Source organism: Prorops nasuta, unplaced genomic scaffold (assembly GCF_024137725.1).
Source record: "Prorops nasuta isolate Cenicafe-Biocafe unplaced genomic scaffold, Cenicafe_Pnas_1.2 PNAS00018, whole genome shotgun sequence".
NCBI lineage: Eukaryota > Metazoa > Arthropoda > Insecta > Hymenoptera > Bethylidae > Prorops > Prorops nasuta.
Genome location: NW_027116815.1, coordinates 632,619 through 654,264, shown reverse-complemented (window position 1 = coordinate 654,264; position 21,646 = coordinate 632,619). Strand labels below are relative to the sequence as shown.

At 32.9% G+C, this 21,646-nt stretch overlaps 2 protein-coding genes across 7 annotated transcripts; one reads left to right on the top strand and one right to left on the bottom strand.

Moving 5' to 3' along the window:
- Nucleotides 1-25: 25 nt before the first annotated feature.
- Nucleotides 26-7,491, top strand: LOC136779807 (protein mothers against dpp-like). Of its 3 annotated transcripts, XM_066737645.1 has the most exons (5): nt 26-234; nt 501-645; nt 720-1,259; nt 1,341-2,033; nt 3,210-7,491. In XM_066737645.1, the coding sequence occupies exons 3-5, from the start codon at nt 787-789 to the stop codon at nt 3,367-3,369; spliced, it is 1,326 nt and encodes a 441-aa protein (XP_066593742.1). In that variant the 5' UTR covers nt 26-234; nt 501-645; nt 720-786; the 3' UTR covers nt 3,370-7,491. The 3 variants fall into 3 exon arrangements, with proteins under 3 accessions (XP_066593742.1, XP_066593741.1, XP_066593740.1); XM_066737643.1 differs by having other exon boundaries at nt 27-234; nt 720-2,033; XM_066737644.1 differs by lacking the exon at nt 501-645 and having other exon boundaries at nt 720-2,033.
- A 6,179-nt stretch (nt 7,492-13,670) lies between these two features.
- LOC136780009 (protein mothers against dpp-like) lies at nt 13,671-21,091 on the bottom strand. Of its 4 annotated transcripts, XM_066738020.1 has the most exons (5): nt 20,895-21,091; nt 20,731-20,802; nt 20,487-20,631; nt 19,099-20,412; nt 13,671-17,801 (listed from the first exon to the last, which is right to left on the bottom strand). In XM_066738020.1, the coding sequence occupies exons 4-5, from the start codon at nt 20,343-20,345 to the stop codon at nt 17,642-17,644; spliced, it is 1,407 nt and encodes a 468-aa protein (XP_066594117.1). In that variant the 5' UTR covers nt 20,346-20,412; nt 20,487-20,631; nt 20,731-20,802; nt 20,895-21,091; the 3' UTR covers nt 13,671-17,641. The 4 variants fall into 4 exon arrangements, with proteins under 4 accessions (XP_066594117.1, XP_066594116.1, XP_066594119.1 ...); XM_066738019.1 differs by lacking the exon at nt 20,731-20,802; XM_066738022.1 differs by lacking the exons at nt 20,487-20,631; nt 20,731-20,802.
- Nucleotides 21,092-21,646: the final 555 nt, after the last annotated feature.

The following is a 21,646-nucleotide window of genomic DNA, read 5'->3' as shown; positions in this document are numbered from 1 at the left end:
ATACAGCAGAGTTTTTTTCTAATATGGCGGACATGGCATTTGGCAACGTTAGCTGTCGCTTCTCATAAATATAACGCCATGATGATCTTGTACGCCATGCTGCTATGCGACGTTTTCTTCTTTCGAGAATAAGCAATCGCGTTATATAGCGATTGAAAAAATGAAAAAGTAAACAATCCAGACCAACGAAAACTTCCATCCGTCCAATTACATTACGGATATCAAAGCTTATTGGTAAGTGTACTTGTATATACGCCTTGCGTTTATTAGTGAAATCAAGTTCAACGTTTGCTATTTCCTCATCGCGAATTCCCTCGTGTCACCAGTAAGGAGAGGGAGTACTGAAAAAACTATATGAGAGAGAAGGAGCATTGAAGGAGAGGATACAATCTTACATTGTTGTGAAATTATAATTACAATTTGTTCTGTAAACGAAATGTAAACTTATTATTATTTTAATGAACATTTTGGTGAAGATTTTCTACATTTGTTTTCTATAGAGAGAATAGGAGCTGGCAGTGGAAAAGCAGTGGCTAATTTTCTCAAATATTACTTATAAATTCAAACTTTGTCATTCAATCTGCTCAGTAACTCCGTAATAATGATTATCTTTGGTTTTTCTCATTTGGCAGTGGAGAATTTTTGGTATTTACTTTGTTCATCGAAACCTCCTAAAAAGCTTTGCATAACGATTTTGTAACATTTTACTTTTTTTGCAGGAAAATTGTGAGAAGAGCACAGGAAATAAGGAGGAGGAGTAGTGGTTTTGTTTGTGATTACTAAATCATGGATGATGAGGACGGATCATCAAGCTCAGGTCCTATGTCTTCATTAAATAGTTTGTTTTCCTTCACCAGCCCAGCTGTAAAAAAGTTGCTTGGCTGGAAACAAGGTGATGAAGAGGAAAAATGGGCAGAAAAGGCTGTAGATTCCTTAGTGAAAAAACTTAAAAAGAGGAAAGGTGCAATAGAAGAATTGGAGCGTGCATTGAGTTGTCCAGGAACTCCAAGTAAATGTGTTACAATTCCAAGAAGTTTGGACGGAAGATTGCAGGTATCGCATCGTAAGGGCTTGCCACATGTAATATACTGTAGAGTCTGGAGATGGCCGGATTTACAATCTCATCATGAGCTCAAACCTTTGGAGTTATGCCAGTACCCATTTTCTGCTAAACAGAAAGAAGTCTGTATTAACCCGTATCATTATAAGAGGGTGGAGAGTCCCGTGCTTCCACCAGTATTGGTTCCTAGACATTCTGAGTATGCACCAGGTCATTCGCTGCTGCCTTTCCAGCAGCTTCCAGAGCCAACAATGCCACACAATGTGTCTTATTCCTCTAGTGGCTTCAATGCTGGCTCTACTTCGAGTGTAAATCCAAACTCCCCCATGTCATCTGTTGGATCTGTTCCCAGTCCTGGAAGTACAACATCGCCCAATCCTCAAAGTCCTTATGGTACAAATGGATTACCTGAAACTCCACCACCAGCATACTCCCCACCAGAGGATGGCTCCCAGCCTGGTCAGTCTCCTCCACCAGACCCAGCTGCTATGGATACTGGTAGCTCTGCAGAGGTTGCACCAGTTTGCTATCAAGAACCACCTTATTGGGCCTCTATTGCTTATTATGAATTGAATTGCAGAGTTGGTGAATGTTTTCATTGCCAATCTCACTCTGTAATTGTTGATGGATTTACAAATCCAAGCAATAATTCTGATCGTTTTTGCCTGGGCCAATTGTCCAATGTTAATAGAAACTCAACCATAGAAAACACAAGAAGACACATAGGAAAAGGAGTCCACCTATATTACGTCGGTGGTGAAGTATATGCAGAGTGCCTCTCGGACTCAGCAATATTTGTGCAGTCGAGAAACTGTAACCATCATCATGGATTTCATCCAAGCACGGTATGCAAAATTCCCCCTGGATGCTCCTTAAAAATATTCAACAATCAGGAATTTGCACAGTTATTATCTCAAAGTGTGAATCATGGTTTTGAGGCTGTATATGAATTAACAAAAATGTGCACAATAAGGTAAGAAAATTGTCTACAGATTTCTTTTATATTAATTCATACAATACAGGAAGCTGATTTGTGGACAGGTATAGATTCTACTTTTTGTTACCACTTTATATTATACATTGTTAAAGGCAGCCAAAAAGAAGCAATACCCCAGATAGATAAAGGTATAAAATATTCTGTCAGAATAAACTTTTATTTGTCACTCATTGTATTAACTTTATGCCAAGATACTTTCGTATTTAATATTGGCTTTGCCGCAAACTTTTTTAAAATATATTGCAAATGAAAGGGCAAATGTAAATGTTATTTTTATTGGTGGGTTTGTCGATGTACTCAGTTAAGGTTTCAGATTACAAACATTTAATAATATCTACGGGTTAGAGATAGAAACTATCCATACAGCACCGAGTGACTTAAAGACATCTTTTAGGCGTCTTTTAGTCAATTGAATGATGAAGATTTCTATAAATCCACTTTTAATGATGTGTGTGGGTAGTATCAGGGACATTTATTGCCAATCATTTTTATTAATTTATGTAGAATCTTTCGCATATTGGTTGAAATCTACAAAAAGTGCGTATAGTCTTGCAATCTCTTTATTTTTGCAGTCATCCATTTAAACTACTTTTTATATATTTTTTTCATTTTGAAAATCCTTTAATATTGACATAAACGTACTTGATTTTTTTTTTGCGTCATGCTGAAAATATTACAATTAAATATATGACAATTTCAGCAATAAGGCTCGGTTCCACAAGCCTTGTTTAATCTGGATGAAGTTAATTATGTAATATTCTATGTGACATGATATATATATTAAAATTAACTTAATGCAGTTTAAACAAGGGTTGTGGAGCCGGGCCTGAGTAAATGTTTCAATATAATATTATATTGTAGCTCAGGTACATTACAGAACATTTATCGAAGATACTACCTCGTTCAGCTCTAATTATGTCATCAAATTTTTGTTGCAAGTATAAAGATAATATTTAGTAAATATTGTGAAATGATGTTTCTAAAATATCTCTTGGCCACGACTGTTGCAGCAATATTGATAAATTTAAATATGCTGCGGTAAATTGCTAAAAATTTCAAGTAATATCTGTCTATCTGGGAACTGTCCACGTTTTAGCCTCCCGTTCTGCACAAATCACTTGGATAAAAATAAAAAAAAAATTATTTTTCCAGGATGTCTTTTGTAAAAGGCTGGGGTGCTGAATACCATCGGCAAGATGTAACTTCTACTCCATGCTGGATAGAAGCCCATCTACATGGGCCTCTGCAATGGTTAGATAAAGTATTGACACAAATGGGTTCCCCACGTAATGCCATTAGTTCAGTGTCATAACTTGTATAGATATAAAAAATTATAAATTAATTTTTGAAACATTTTATAATTGATAAAAACAGTGATCTTTTATTCATTGCACAAAGACGTTAAGATAAGAATAAGTGGTTTAGTATATTAATGAGATTTATGGAAATATGTCATAAACAATTAATGTGGTGCGAAATCAGATACATTATGAATGCAGAAAAGCCTATAAGAATGATATGCTGCTTCTTGATAATACAAGCATGATTGCGATAATAAAGTAAGATTACTTTTTTATAATTAATTATCATTGTATTAAATAGATAGTTTTCACAATCGCATGAAATTGAAAAGAATCTGTAATCAAGAAAGTACGGTGATTGCAAAAAAGTACTAAAGTATATGTGTATATACGTACAGAATTTACAGTGGTAAATAGATATTAGCTCTACACAATAGATCTATATATAGTAGTTATGATTCAAGAGAAAACTAAGTTTTTTAAACACTTTGAATAAGCAAATTTAATTTTATCTCATTGGGATACAATGACTTTTTGAAAAAAGGGATTGTTGAAGTACGATTCGGAAGGAATGGAAAAACTTAAACACACAGGTGCTGGCTACTCAAATCGAGTGATGTATTATTTTTTTTCAATAATATGGTTACTACCAAAAATGAAATATTTTGCAGTATTACAAATTCAAATTTAATGGCTATATGTGAATATGTGTACTTGAGTAACGTATATTTATAATGCAAAGGATATTTTTCGAATTGTTTCAAAGATTAGATTAATTGCTTCATCTATTATAAGACAATATTAATACGCCTTCCATTGACGACTATTTTTAATCTAAAGCTATCAATTGGTGACTGAATAGTCAAACTAGTGATTACAGAAAAATGAAATGGCTAAAACTTTTAGAATTGCAATAGGAACGCTTTACTGTTCTACATTGAATTATATTCGCCGAAAGTGGAAAAAGTATATAATTATAACTCAGCAGTACTAAACTATATTATAAGTTTTTATTCTTTACACCTAAACTTTTTGAGATTTTTTCTGTTTCGACTCGCAAAAAAAGCAAAGATAAATAAGCATACGGGAAACGCAGAAGCTACAGGCTATTAGTGACAAAAAGGAAAAATGCTGTATATATTTGAAAGATATTATATATATTTGTGTAAATAAATATATTGCCGGTGCCCAAAATATTTAAATTTTTTCGAGAGATTTATGGTATACATTTGTACTTGTCGAGATATATACATAAAACAAATATATATGCTTATGAATATTGAAATTGACGCATCGGAGAAACGTCATAGTGATAATTAAGGTTTTAAAAGTCTAAAGTTAAGCGTAATCAATCCAAGATAAAACGACCTAAATGGCAATTGGGATTTCAATAAAAACTTGGTCCTGAGTCCTGACCTCATTTTGACACTAAAATGTTAATGGTGTCTAATGATTTATTGGGATCCGTGAAAATATACTAACCCTGCGCCTTTTTTGGTCTTCTATAAGTTTGCTGTTTTGTAAAAATTGGATCCTATACGAATCTATTGCTATAATGACTACTGCATATAGTGACCTATTTGCGTTCATTGATGATTGGATGAATTATATATGCAATTATATAAAAATGGGTCGAGTACGATAAAAATGTAAGATGAATACTGTTTATATTTTTCCAGCAGTTCTTTGTGCCATAAACATTAAAAACGTTGAACTACTATAAGCAAATTTCTATATCAGTGCCTTCTTGGACAAATTGGATTAAGTTTCATGTCAAGTATAGCACAAATAACGTAAACCTAAGATTTCCAAGGATTAAATCATTGATGATACTTTTCGCCTTAATATTTAGCATCATTCAAAGTCGAACGACTTTTCTTTTTTGAGCACAGAACCATATGCTCCGAATCAAGCCTCCCATATAATTTATTAAAGCTGTACGCACTCTACCGATCACGACGATTGCATTATTTTGATTAAAGAATTATTCATGGTAATAATTTTAGTGAATTCAGCTGAAGCTACTGCCGCTTGCAAAGTTTTAGCGTTTTTTCTTTGCTACGCTCTTTACCACTCTTTGTCATTCAAACTATTTGTCATTAATGTTACTCGCATTGCGGATGTTGTAACGAAAAGAAAAAAACGCTACAACTCATTAACCGATGTACCTAGCTGTGATTGTTTTGCGACCATACTTTCGTCTAATTGCAATCGGCAGACTAGCGACCTATAACGAAAAAATTAACAAAACGTACAATCCCCAAGATTCGCCAATTGATAATAATGGAGAGACTGAATTGTACAGAGTTTGCCTTATGACCACAATTTTACAAGTGTAATGCAGACAATAAGAATCGATGGGAGAAGAAAAATCTATTATTTGGCCTGTAAGCACATGTGCAATTGCCAATTACCGCTTAAGGCTGGTTATCGTATCTGATAGTAAATCTCTTGGTAAATTATCTATTTGGTAAAGATCTAATTTTCATTACTTTTTTTGAAACCACTAGTCTTAATTATCATCTAAATTTACCGAGAAGTTAGAAATACTAGCGATTAAAGAGTGACAACCCAAAAATATAGGTGATCTATTTTAATATACATGTACAACCTCGATTATCTCGTAGAAAAACAAAATATAAAAAACAAATGGGATTAGGATTGTATAGTCCCGAGAGAGACATAAGATTCTGTGCCATTAATTGACCTTCAAAACTCATTTGGAGGCCACGGGAAAATGATGTTAATTTTCTAAACGTTACTATCTATTTTTATTAAACATTTTCAAAGCTCGTCTCAAAAGCTTTTCAAAAGTATGAATCGATCATTTCATTCTGTCGTTCGACGGCTATTTCGATTTGAAAATGTACATATAGTTGTAGCTAGGTTATAGGTTAAAGTACCCATATATTACCAAATGACTTAAGGACATCATTTAGGTGTCTTTTAGTCAATTAGATGACTAAAAGATGTATATAGGACAACTTTTAGACAAGAATGCCCTATAGGTAAATGTGTTACTGTTACGCATACATGTATATATACATAATCGCTCACTTACTTATAACTTCAAATCGAAATATCGAACGAAATACTGAATAAAATGATAAAATGAAAGATGTTTTGGAAAACTCTTTAAATGAACTACGATGACGTGTAATTAAATAGAAAAAACTTTATTTAAAAAATTTTTAATGAATTTTAAATGTCCTCTCACTGTTAAATCAACGGCATCATCTTATGTTTCTCTACAAACGACGAAATATAATTCATACTGCACCTCTTTTTCTTCATCTTTTCACCTTTGCCACAATAAGATGATCGAGATGTAATAGTAAAATAGCTCACCCTTTATACTCTATCCTTGTCATTTGTTTCTTGGGTGATAATATTCGCGGAATCCGAATTGACTACGGAATATTCCATTAACGCTGATACCTTGCCATTGAAATCGGTGTTTTCTTGTTAAGATTACTTAGAAATTTCGCTAAAACGCATTGATCACATTTGTGACAATTAATACTGAACCATCGAACTGTTACTTCGCGGTACAACTATTAATAATAAGCAGAAAATAAAAGTACGATGCTTCATTGTATTTGTATGTATGGATATAGTTACGTATGTTGAAACCATATAGGTTTAGAGCTTATATTTTACGTTCTTCTCTTTTGTTTTTTTTTCGCTGATCGATATAAATATATATAATGGAATATATGTGTAAGATGAATTTAGATTTATAATATGTATGTACGAAGCCCGTTTGTAAATCAGTCAATTGCATTCCAAGCACTGTGCTCGAGTTTAGAAGATGGTACTTAAAACATGATGTGACAAATATTAGTGTCTTACTGTTAGGCTAATATTCTACTTGTGTGTAGGGATTATTCCTCCTATTCTGTGCTATTAAATCTGCATGGAATTATTATTGTTAACAATGTCATTCGGAAGAGTGCCTTGGATGTCTTATATTACATCACTGTGCCTACTTGAAATGTCTCGAGATCCAAGATGCTAGCCAACGACCTAATGTTCCATCCTCGATATGGAGAGGAGAGCCGTGCGCGCAATGATTTAGAAACGGGCTTGAAATACTAGCCGACAGTCATTGTAAATAAATTTTATTAATTGTGTATGACGCGTCTTCAGAATCCATTCCATGTTAATTCTTGAAGAGAGAAATAGCAAGAGAGAGATACACAAAGTTAGCAGAAAAAGTTTAGCTGCAAAACATTTAATCAATTCCTTCTGCAAACTTTACGCAACCGCCTGATGGCCCGTCAAGTGTTTTCCATCTTGTATAACGATAAATAGGAACAATAATGCAAAGATTTATCCAGGATGACCGGATGATTATTCCTATAATTTTGTTCTCCAGAAAAACGAATAATATTCCTGTGAGTCTAAACTATTTAAAAGGAGGATCTTATGAAGAAAGCTTGATAAGAGAATTTGTTATTTTTAGTTTAACAGCAAACAATAATCTAATCGTAATATTAATTTGCAATAAAAAAAAGATATTTTAATGCAATATGTCAATGTTTCCGTCAACGAGAAATCCTTTCTGCCGTTATTGTCATTAGCATTAATTAATTGAACTTAAATAATAATAGTAATAACACAATCTGGTCGTCCTACTTGAACCAAAAAAGGTTCTCGAAATTCGTTGATGTCATTAATGGTCTCTTGTTCTCCGCTATATTAGATAAAAGAATTATCTTCTTCGGTATACCACTGTATCTAGTATTTTGGTAATAGCTATATATAGCGTTGTACAGCTCTCTCAAAAGTAAATTAAAGATACTACCTACCTGTGTATGCATACACGAAATCAATCTGTGTTCTATATTTATTAATCACCCCTGTACGCCTTTTCCTATTTTTCTTCCTGATCGTAGAGCCCAGTTTAAATATAAGTATGAATTTGTACCTATACTGTATACAACACTAGACATGTTAGGGGAACAGTGGATAATGGGAATAAACGTTTAATGGTGGTTTCATTCATAGATGTACAAAACTACACATTCCCTAGATGTCTATCTGATTTCTTTCGTCTTGGTCTGTACTCATCAAGATTATTGGTAACGACACGCATTAGTAATCGCTTGGCGATTCAAATTTACAACTGCTTTTTAGTTCCGTGTCTCGTTAATGTAAGGTTTCATAGAAATAAAATAAAAGACAAATGCCAAATTTCATAATGTATTTAAACGAGAATTTTACACATGTATTTTGCCTAATGGTCAGATTAGTAACATATGACTTTAATTGCGTTAATAATTTCTATTTTCTTTTTATATATGACTGCTTACTTATTGGTGCAGTTGAGGAAAATGAGAGTCAGGTGAGTTTGCAAATTAACTGCGATAGATTTGATTACATAATGATTTATATGTATCGATATTACATTGAGAACCCGAAAAATATATTGAATTTACCGAAAGGCTACTTGATCGTTTGGTGTAAACGTCGGGTACAAAATTCTAATATGCAGTAAATTCTGAAAATATAATTAAATGAAGTACCCCCATTAACTTCATGCAGGCTGTAGACTCATACGGATTTCTCTGGTGAGGCACAGATAAATGTTGTGTGTATCTATTATGTGTGTATATTTTAATTACATACAGGTTGATTGTCAAGGCACTCGAAAATTATATGAATTCCTAGCTAAATAAGTCTTTTTTGATATTAGATTGTTACAATAAAGATTTTAATTGAAAATAATTATTTGATTACCATTTTACCCCTTAAACTTAATGGAAATCTCGTGACGCGTCCCATCCCATTATTTGTTTGTGTTCCTCTATTATTTATACCTAAATATACTGTGTACACCTATAGAGAGACATCAGACAGTAATTTAGTTGGTTTTATAGGAACGAAGCAAGAATAAATATGATGAGATTAGCTAAGTAATTAGAGTAATTCGGGGTAACTGTGCGCAACGGGTAAGTGTGCCCATTCCCTGTTTCTTTGAACGGGAGGATGTTGGACAGCGGTCAATCAGGCAAATCAGGTGTACATTGGTGGGGAATTAGTTTAGGTACAAAAAAACAATCTGCTACACGGTGTAATAATTTGTCATTGGAATAACGAAAATGGACTATCTCAAAATAGATTTTTCTGTTACGACAAATATTGTAGCACCTAAACTTTAATAAAAATTAAGATTAGTGTGTGATTTTCATGTCAGCAATTCATTTGAAAACAATATTTTCCAACAACTTTAACGCTATAACCGTTGCCGACATAGTTTTGGACATTTCTATAAAACATGTCATACTGCACTCAAAAATATATTCATAAACTGTTTATGGATTTTGACCCGATTAACAGTGTTTGTGATATCAATGAACTAAATTGTTAATCGGGTCAAAATCCATAAACAATTTATGAATCCTATGAACAAATTTTCTGAGTGTGGGGTAAGTGTGTGCGTACATACACATGTTCATATCTCTTAATTTCATTCCCTGTTGGTTTTATAGAGTGATTCTTTGCGACTTGTTAATAAATCGATCTCGAAGATTTGTTAATTATGATTACGCGTAGATCTAATTTTAAATATACAATTATTTGACATTTTCCAAGAAAGGTAAATTATTATGAAGATATATAAGACTTTTTGAAATAAATACTACATTTTTTGTAGAAATGAATCATTAGGTCTAATGCGTTCACCTTCTCAACGCGTCCTCACTTGCCCTAGAGGACTGCGCACGCAAACTTACCCGACATACGGGTCAAACATACAGATTCTGTCTTCTTCTAAATAAAAGTGTTTATTTTTTTAATGAGACGGTTTACTACTAAATTTCTTTTTTGCATTTAATAGTCTAATAAATGCACTATCTGACCTTCATCTGTTCTTTTTACTAACCCTTATCTATTAAGCCTGACAATCCTCTAACGGACAAAATGCGTACACTTGCACCGAATGACTATATGTGATTTAAATATTTCAGATTAAATTCGAAAGGGATAAATTAAGGAATCATGGTAGTCAAAGAAACTCAATGTTACAAGCCCTTTCTTAAATAATTCGTTGTACTTTATCGAAAATTTATGAACAGATACGATTTGAACTTAATCGTGAAAAAACGATAAATTTTTCTCAGTTATATAAATTAAAAGCTGCAATAGGAACATTAGAAATCCTTAATAAAATTAATGATTGTATGAACAATTTTTCTTCTATTATATAGTTACGTACGATGCAATTTCAATAGTTTTGAATCGGAAATTGCAAATTAAATATATAGTTTTCCTGTCGGTAATTTAAACAAATCAAATACGATTGCAATCAAATCGTAAAAATACGATAAAACCGTTCTGATTTGCAAACCAGAAACTACACTGGGAACGATAGAAATTCTTCTATCGTTTTCTATTGATTTTTTTTATAAGGGAATCCCATACCACCCGGCCTGCAGGTTCTTCATCTGAAGAATGGAAATTTCTTTGTAGCAAATACAGGAAGAATCTAGGTTGAAATGAATTCTTTAATACCAAATTTGCAAACAATTTGAAATTTCGATGAATGTATAAATAAGTGTAAAATTAAGAATGGTTCCGTAAAAAATCCTACTGCAGAGGAGAATTATTACGCAGAAGAAATTGTTCCATTGCAGATGAAAAAAAGTCTAGGGCTTAACCTCCAGTACTTCTAAAATGGAATAGTAAAAAATTAGGCAGTATATGCGTTGATCATGAATGAAGTGAGAAAAAATAAGTATGTTTACAAAACAAATGTTCAAGGGTAAAATATTTTCAAAACTAGATAAAGTATAAATTAGAATTTTTTAGAAGTTTTTTGAGCAATTTTTCGATTTTACAAAAATTTTGCTCTTAAAAAAAATATGCAAAAATTAAAAAAAAAATAACTGATATATTTTTTGAAAGATCTTAAGAACATTTTCTCTCTTGGTATTCTAGTGACAAGTTCCTAATTTTCGAGTAAAAGATGCATGAAAGTACTAGCCAAAATTTTGCGGTTTGGACGCCATTTTTAAAATACTAAAGCTTAAAATCAATTTTTGAAGCAAACATATATGTATTCTTTAACTTCAGACGTTTATTCTACCGTTTAAAAAGGTTCTAAGTCGATTGCTGAAAAAAAATTATATAAAAACTCGATTAAAAAAAAAAAGAGAGAAAAATCTTGACTATTTTGTTTACATGACGTTCTCTCATACTTAGCAAATATTTTATAGTAATTTTGAATTTACCATCGAAAGGGCAAATGATAAACTTTTAAATTATGTATCTCCCAATTTGTTCTAACGCCTATAACATATTAATTTTATTCTCTGAAAGGCCAGTGTACCGAGAGTGGCGATTTTGGCTGAAACGGGTTAAATTTACGTTAGTATCTTGAATTCTCGATTTTAAATTTATTAAATTTGAGAAGAATGAAATTGAATATTTTATATATATATTTATAATTACTTAGCTAATCTTACCATATTTATTCTTGCTCCGTTCCTATAACATCAATTAAATTATTGTCTGATGTCTCTCTATAGGTGTACAGTATATTTAGGAATAGTAAATAGAGGAACACAAACAAATAATGGGATGGGACGCGTCACGAGATTTCCATTAAGTTTAAGGGGGAAAATGGTAATCAAATAATTATTTTCAAATAAAATCTTTGTTGTAACAATCTAATATCAAAAAAGACTTATTTAGCTAAAAATTCATATAATTTTCGAGTGCCTTGACAATCAACCTTGGAAATAATAACAGTTAAGAAAAAACCTAGATTTATAATTTATTGCAAACAAGTATGGGCTATGGTAATCACCCTGTATGTAATTAAAATATACACACATAATAGATACACATAACATTTATCTGTGCCTCACCAGAGAAATCCGTATGAGTCTACAGCCTGCATGAAGTTAATGGGGGTACTATATTTAATTACATTTACAGAATTTACTGCATATTAGAATTTTGTACCCGACTTTTAAACCAAACGATCAAATAACCTTTCGGAAAATTCAGTATATTTTTCGGGTTCTCAATGTAATATCGATACATATAAATCATTATGTAATCAAATCTATCGCAGTTAATTTGCAAACTCATCTGACTCTCATTTTCCTCAACTGCACCAATAAGTAAGCAGTCATATATAAAAAGAAAATAGAAATTATTAACGCAATTAAAGTCATATGTTACTAATCTGACCATTAGGCAAAATACATGTGTAAAATTCTCGTTTAAATACATTATGAAATTTGGCATTTGTCTTTTATTTTATTTCTATGAAACCTTACATTAACGAGACATGGAACTAAAAAGCAGTTGTAAATTTGAATCGCCAAGCGATTACTAATGCGTGTCGTTACCAATAATCTTGATGAGTACAGACCAAGACGAAAGAAATCAGATAGACATCTAGGGAATGTGTAGTTTTGTACATCTATGAATGAAACCACCATTAAACGTTTATTCCCATTATCCACTGTTCCCCTAACATGTCTAGTGTTGTATACAGTAGGTACAAATTCATACTTATATTTAAACTGGGCTCTACGATCAGGAAGAAAAATAGGAAAAGGCGTACAGGGGTGATTAATAAATATAGAACACAGATTGATTTCGTGTATACATACACAGGTAGGTAGTATCTTTAATTTACATTTGAGAGAGCTGCACAACGCTATATATAGCTATTACCAAAATACTAGATACAGTGGTATACCGAAGAAGATAATTCTTTTATCTAATATAGCGGAGAACAAGAGACCATTAATGACATCAACGAATTTCGAGAACCTTTTTTGGTTCAAGTAGGACGATCAGATTGTGTTATTAGTATTATTATTTAAGTTCAATTAATTAATGCTAATGACAATAACGGCAGAAAGGATTTCTCGTTGACGGAAACATTGACATATTGCATTAAAATATCTTTTTTTTTATTGCAAATTAATATTACGATTAGATTATTGTTTGCTGTTAAACTAAAAATAACAAATTCTCTTATCAAGCTTTCTTCATAAGATCCTCCTTTTAAATAGTTTAGACTCACAGGAATATTATTCGTTTTTCTGGAAAACAAAATTATAAGAATAATCATCCGGTCATCCTGGATAAATCTTTGCATTATTGTTCCTATTTATCGTTATACAAGATGGAAAACACTTGACGGGCCATCAGGCGGTTGCGTAAAGTTTGCAGAAGGAATTGATTAAATGTTTTGCAGCTAAACTTTTTCTGCTAACTTTGTGTATCTCTCTCTTGCTATTTCTCTCTTCAAGAATTAACATGGAATGGATTCTGAAGACGCGTCATACACAATTAATAAAATTTATTTACAATGACTGTCGGCTAGTATTTCAAGCCCGTTTCTAAATCATTGCGCGCACGGCTCTCCTCTCCATATCGAGGATGGAACATTAGGTCGTTGGCTAGCATCTTGGATCTCGAGACATTTCAAGTAGGCACAGTGATGTAATATAAGACATCCAAGGCACTCTTCCGAATGACATTGTTAACAATAATAATTCCATGCAGATTTAATAGCACAGAATAGGAGGAATAATCCCTACACACAAGTAGAATATTAGCCTAACAGTAAGACACTAATATTTGTCACATCATGTTTTAAGTACCATCTTCTAAACTCGAGCACAGTGCTTGGAATGCAATTGACTGATTTACAAACGGGCTTCGTACATACATATTATAATTCTAAATTCATCTTACACATATATTTCATTATATATATTTATATCGATCAGCGAAAAAAAAAACAAAAGAGAAGAACGTAAAATATAAGCTCTAAACCTATATGGTTTCAACATACGTAACTATATCCATACATACAAATACAATGAAGCATCGTACTTTTATTTTCTGCTTATTATTAATAGTATTACCGCGAAGTAACAGTTCGATGGTTCAGTATTAATTGTCACAAATGTGATCAATGCGTTTTAGCGAAATTTCTAAGTAACCTTAACAAGAAAACACCGATTTCAATGGCAAGCATCAGCGTTAATGGAATATTCCGTAGTCAATTCGGATTCCGCGAATATTATCACCCAAGAAACAAATGACAAGGATAGAGTATAAAGGGTGAGCTATTTTACTATTACATCTCGATCATCTTATTGTGGCAAAGGTAAAAAGATAAAGAAATAGAGGTGCAGTGTAAGAATTATATTTCGCCGTTTGTAGAGAAACATAAGATGATGCCATTGATTTAACAGTGAAAGAACATTTAAAGTTCATTACAATTTTTTTAAATAAAATTTTTTCTATTTAATTGCACATCATCGTAGTTTATTCAAAGAGTTTTCCAAAACACCTTTGATTTTATCATTTTATTCAGTATTTCGTCGGATATTTCGATTTGAAGTTATAAGTAAGTGAGCGATTGTGTGTATGTCCACGCGTAACAGTAACACATCTACTTCAACTTATAACCAACAACTATATGTGTGCAATTTCAAATCGAAATAACTGTCGAACGATAGAATTAAATGAACGATTCATACTTTTGAATATCTTTTGAGACGAACTTTAAAAATGTTTGATAAGAAATTGATAGTAACAGTAAAAATATTAACATAATTTTCCCGTGGCCTCCAAATGAGTTTTGAAGGTCAATTAATGGCACAGAATCTTATGTCTCTCTCGGGACTATGCAATCCTAATCCCATTTGTTTTTTATATTTTGTTTTTCTACGAGATAATCGAGGTTGTACATGTATATTAAAATAGATCACCTATATTTTTGGGTTGTCACTCTTTAATCGCTAGTATTTCTAACTTCTCGGTAAATTTAGATGATAAAGACTAGTGGTTTTAAAAAAAGTAATGAAAATTAGATCTTTACCAAATAGATAATTTACCAAGAGATTTACTATCAGATGCGATAACCAGCCTTAAACGGTAATTGGCAATTGCACATGTGCTTACAGGCCAAATAGTAGATTTTTCTTCTCCCATCGATTCTTATTGTCTGCATTACACTTGTAAAATTGTGGTCATAAGGCAAACTCTGTACAATTCAGTCTCTCCATTATTATCAATTGGCGAATCTTGGGGATTGTACGTTTTGTTAATTTTTTCGTTATAGGTCGCTAGTCTGCCGATTGCAATTAGACGAAAGTATGGTCGCAAAACAATCACAGCTAGGTACATCGGTTAATGAGTTGTAGCGTTTTTTTCTTTTCGTTACAACATCCGCAATGCGAGTAACATTAATGACAAATAGTTTGAATGACAAACAGTGGTAAAGAGCGTAGCAAAGAAAAAACGCTAAAACTTTGCAAGCGGCAGTAGCTTCAGCTGAATTCACTAAAATTATTACCATGAATAATTCTTTAATCAAAATAATGCAATCGTCGTGATCGGTAGAGTGCGTACAGCTTTAATAAATTATATGGGAGTCGTGTTTCGGAGCTTATGATTCTGTGCACAAAGAAGAAAAGTAGTTCTACTTTGAAAGGTGCTAAGAGTTAAGATGAAAAGTATCATCAATGATTTAATCCTTGGTAATCTTAGGTTTACGTTATTTGTGCTATGCTTGGCTTGAAGCTTAATCCAATTTGTCCAAGAAGGCACTGGTATAGAAATTTGTTTATAGTAGTTTAACATTTTTAATTTTTATGGCACAAAGAACTGCTGGAAAAATATAAACAGCATTTATCTTACATTTTTAACGTATTCGACACATTTTTATATAATTCATCCAATCATCAATGAGCGCAAATTGGTCACTATGCAGTAGCCATTATAGCAATAGCTTCGTAGAGGATTCAATTTTTACAATACAGCACACTTATAGAAGACCAAAAAAGCCGCAGGGTTAGCATATTCTCACGGGTCCCAATAAATCATTAGACACCATTAACATTTTAGTGTCAAAATGAGGTCAGTATCAAGTTTTTATTGAAATCTCAATTGCAACTTAGTTCGTTTTATCTAGGATTGACTACGCTTATATAACTTTACGCTTTTAAAATCTTAATTATCACTTTGACGCTTCTCCGATGCGTCAATTTCAATATTAATAAGCATATATATTTGTTCTATGTATCTCGAAAAGTACAAATGTATATCATAAATCTCTCGAAAAAATTTAAATATTTTGGGCACCAGCAATATATTTTTCTACACAAATATCAATATCTTTCAAATATATATGGCTTTTTCCTCTATGTCAGTAATAGCCTGTGGTTTCTGAGTTTCCCGTATGCTTATTTATTTTTGCGAGTAGAAACAGTGAAAATCTCAAAAAGTATAGGTAAAGAATTTAAACCTATAATATAGTTTAGTACTGCTGAGTTATAATTATATGCTTTTTCCACTTTCGGCGAATATAATTTTATGTAATACAGTAAAGAGTTTCTATTGCAATACTAAAAAGTTTAGCCATTTAATTTTTCTGTAATCTCTGGTTTAACTATTCAGTCGCCAATTGATAGCTGTAGATTAAAAATAGTCGTCAATGGAAGGCGTATTAATATTGTCTTATAATAGATGAAGCAATCTAATCTTTTTGAAACAAATCGAAAAATATCCTTTGCATTATAAATATACGTTACTCAAGTACTCATATTCACATATAGCCATTAAATTTGAATTTTAAATATTGCAAAATCGTTTCATTTTTGGTAGTAAACGGTATTCTTGAACAAAAATTAATACATTATGCAATTTAAAGAGCCTGCACCTTTGCGCTTAATTTTTTCCATCCCTTCCGAGTCGTGCTTCAATTTTACCTTTTTTCAAAAAGTCATTGTATCCCAATAAGATAAAATTAAATTTCCTTATTCAAAGGGTTTAAAAATCTTAGTTTTCTCTTGAATCATAACTACTATATAGTTTTATCGAGTAGAGCTGTATAATATCCATTTACAACTATAAATTCTGTACGTACATATTTACTTTAGTAGTTTCTTGCAATCATCGTACTTTCTTGACTACAGATTCTTTCAAATTTCATGCGATTGTGAAAACTATCTATTTATGTAATGATAATTAGTTACATAAAAGTAATCTTACTTTATTCTCGTAATCATTCTTGTATCACTGAGACGAGGCATATCATTTCTTATAGGCTTTTCTGCATTCATAATGTATCTGATTTCGCACCACATTAATTGTTTATGACATATTTCCATAAATCTCATTAATATACGAAACCACTTATTCTTATCTTAACGTCTTTGTTCAATGAGTAAAAGATCACTGTTTTTATCAATTATAAAATATTTTCAAAAACTAATTTATAATTCTTTATATCTATACAATTTATGACACTGAACTAATGGCATTACGTGGGGAACCCATTTGTGTCAATACTTTATCTAACCATTGCAGAGGCCCATGTAGATGGGCTTCTATCCAGCATGGAGTAGAAGTTACATCTTGCCGATGGTATTCAGCACCCCAGCCTTTTACAAAAGACATCCTGGAAAAATAATTTTTTTTTTATTTTTATCCAAGTGATTTGTGCAGAACGGGAGGCTAAAACGTGGACAGTTCCCAGATAGACAGAAATTACTTGAAATTTTTAGCAATTTACCGCAGCATATTTAAATTTATCAATATTGCTGCAACAGTCGTGGCCAAGAGATATTTTAGAAACATCATTTCACAATATTTACTAAATATTATCTTTATACTTGCAACAAAAATTTGATGACATAATTAGAGCTGAACGAGGTAGTATCTTCGATAAATGTTCTGTAATGTGCCTGAGCTACAATATAATATTATATTGAAACATTTAGGCCCGGTTCCACAAGCCTTATTTAAACTGGATTAAGTTAATTTTGCTATATTTTATGTCACATAGAATATAGCATAATTAACTTAATCCAGTTTAAACAAGTCTTGTGGAAACGGGCCTTACTCAGGCCCGGCTCCACAACCCTTGTTTAAACTGCATTAAGTTAATTTTGATATATATACCATGTCACATAAAATATTAAATAATTAACCTCACCCAGATTAAACAAGGCTTGTGGAATCGAGCCTTATTGCTGAAATTGTCCTATATATAATTGTAATATTTTCAGCATTACGCAAAAAAAATTTCAAGTACGTTTATGTCAATATTAAAGGATTTTCGAAAAGAAAAAAATATATAAAAAGTAGTTTAAATGGATGACTGCAAAAATAAAGAGATTCCAAGACTATACGCACTTCCTGTAGATTTCAACCAATATGCGAAAGATTCTACATAAATTAATAAAAATGATTGGCAATAAATGTCCCTGATACTACCCACACACATCATTAAAAGTGGATTTATAGATATCTTCATCATTCAATTGACTAAAAGACGCCTAAAAGATGTCTTTAAGTCACTCGGTGCTGTATGGATAGTTTCTATCTCTAACCCGTAGATATTATTAAATGTTTGTAATCTGAAACCTTAACTGAGTACATCGACAAACCCACCAATAAAAATAACATTTACATTTGCCCTTTCATTTGCAATATATTTTAAAAAAGTTTGCGGCAAAGCCAATATTAAATACGAAAGTATCTTGGCATAAAGTTAATACAATGAGTGACAAATAAAAGTTTATTCTGACAGAATATTTTATACCTTTGTCTATCTGGGGTATTGCTTCTTTTTGGCTGCCTTTAACAATGTATAATATAAAGTGGTAACAAAAAGTAGAATCTATACCTGTCCACAAATCAGCTTCCTGTATTGTATGAATTAATATAAAGAAATCTGTAGACAATTTTCTTACCTTATTGTGCACATTTTTGTTAATTCATATACAGCCTCAAAACCATGATTCACACTTTGAGATAATAACTGTGCAAATTCCTGATTGTTGAATATTTTTAAGGAGCATCCAGGGGGAATTTTGCATACCGTGCTTGGATGAAATCCATGATGATGGTTACAGTTTCTCGACTGCACAAATATTGCTGAGTCCGAGAGGCACTCTGCATATACTTCACCACCGACGTAATATAGGTGGACTCCTTTTCCTATGTGTCTTCTTGTGTTTTCTATGGTTGAGTTTCTATTAACATTGGACAATTGGCCCAGGCAAAAACGATCAGAATTATTGCTTGGATTTGTAAATCCATCAACAATTACAGAGTGAGATTGGCAATGAAAACCTTCACCAACTCTGTAGTTCAGTTCATAATAAGCAATAGAGGCCCAATATGGTGGTTCTTGATAGCAGACTGGTGCAACCTCTGCAGAGCTACTAGTATCCATAGCAGCTGGGTCTGGTGGAGGAGATTGACCAGGCTGGGAGCCATCCTCTGGTGGGGAGTATGCTGGTGGTGGAGTTTCAGGTAATCCATTTGTACCATAAGGACTTTGAGGATTGGGCGATGTTGTGCTTCCAGGACTGGGAACAGAACCAACAGATGACATGGGAGAGTTTGGATTTACACTTGCAGTAGAGCCAGCATTGAAGCCACTAGAGGAATAAGACACATTGTGTGGCATTGTTGGCTCTGGAAGCTGCTGGAAAGGCAGCAGCGAATGACCTGGTGCATATTCAGAATGTCTAGGAACCAATACTGGTGGAAGCACGGGACTCTCCACCCTCTTGTAATGATACGGGTTAATACAGACTTCTTTTTGTTTAGCAGAAAATGGGTACTGGCATAACTCCAAAGGTTTGAGCTCATGATGAGATTGTAAATCCGGCCATCTCCAGACTCTACAGTATATTACATGGGGCAAACCCTTACGATGCGATACCTGCAATCTTCCGTCCAAGCTTCTTGGAATTGTAACACATTTGCTTGGAGTTCCTGGACAACTCAATGCACGCTCCAATTCTTCTATTGCACCTTTCCTCTTTTTAAGTTTTTTCACTAAGGAATCTACAGCCTTTTCTGCCCATTTTTCCTCTTCATCACCTTGTTTCCAGCCAAGCAGCTTTTTTACAGCTGGGCTGGTGAAAGAAAACAAACTATTTAATGAAGACATAGGACCTGAGCTTGATGATCCTTCCTCATCATCCATGATTTAGTAATCACAAAGAAAACCACTACTCCTCCTTCTTGTTTCCTGTGCTCTTCTCACAATTTTCCTGCAAAAAAAGTAAAATGTTACAAAATCATTATGCAAAGCTTTTTAGGAGGATTCGATGAGCAAAGTAAATACCAAAAATTCTCCACTGCCAAATGAGAAAAACCAAAGATAATCATTATTACGGAGTTACTGAGCAGATTGAATAACAAAGTTTGGACTTATAAGTAAGATTTGAGAAAATTAGCCACTGCTTTTCCACTGCCAGCTCCGATTCTTTCTATATAAAACAAATGTAGAAAATCTTCACCAAAATGTTCATTAAAATGATAAATTTACATTTCGTTTACAGAAAAAATTGTAATTATAATTTCACAACAATGTAAGATTGTATCCTCTCCTTCAATGCTCCTTCTCTCTCGTATAGTTTTTTCAGTACTCCCTCTCCTTACTGGTGAAACGAGGGAATTCGCGATGAGGAAATAGCAAACGTTGAACTTGATTTCACTAATAAACGCAAGGCGTATATACAAGTACACTTACCAATAAGCTTTGATATCCGTAATGTAACTGGACGGATGAAAGTTTTTGTTGGTCAGGATTGTTTACTATTTCATTTTTTTAACCATCATATAACGCGATTTCTTACTCTCGAAGGAAGAAAACGTCGCATAGCAGCATAATGGCGTACAAGATCATGGCGTTGTATTTATGAGAAGCGACGGAAGCGACAGCCAGCGTTGCCAAGTCCGCCATATTGGAAGATACTATGCTGTATAGCTTGTTGACGAAAACTGCATATATCAAGGAAGATGTAGGCCCCGTTCCGCTATTGACTGCGAGTACTGAAAAGTTAAAAGTAAATGTCACGCAAACTATAGATTACTAGTACTCACAGTAAATAACGGAACGCGCCCGTAATAGTTAAGGGTAAGTTCTGGTAGCCCGCTTTTTTCTCTACCAACATTTAAACGTATCACTACTGTTTGCGAAGTGAAGAAGCACTATAGAGACCGTGCACACTAGCACAATGACAGTGAGATAAGAATGTATATTGGTGTATATGCATACTATCAGCGCAAACTATCGGTCAATTTTCGCAGTTTTTGAGTGTAATTTATTTATACGTATACAGTTATACATTGACACTTCGCTATCATTGTGTTGGTGTGCACGGTCTCTATACAATACCGCTGCCGCTATCCGAACAAAATGATATTGGTAATTTGGTAAGTAGCGTTGGTTTCGTTCGGGCATGAAGAATGCTTAAGGAGGTCTCTCCAACTCCGTTATCC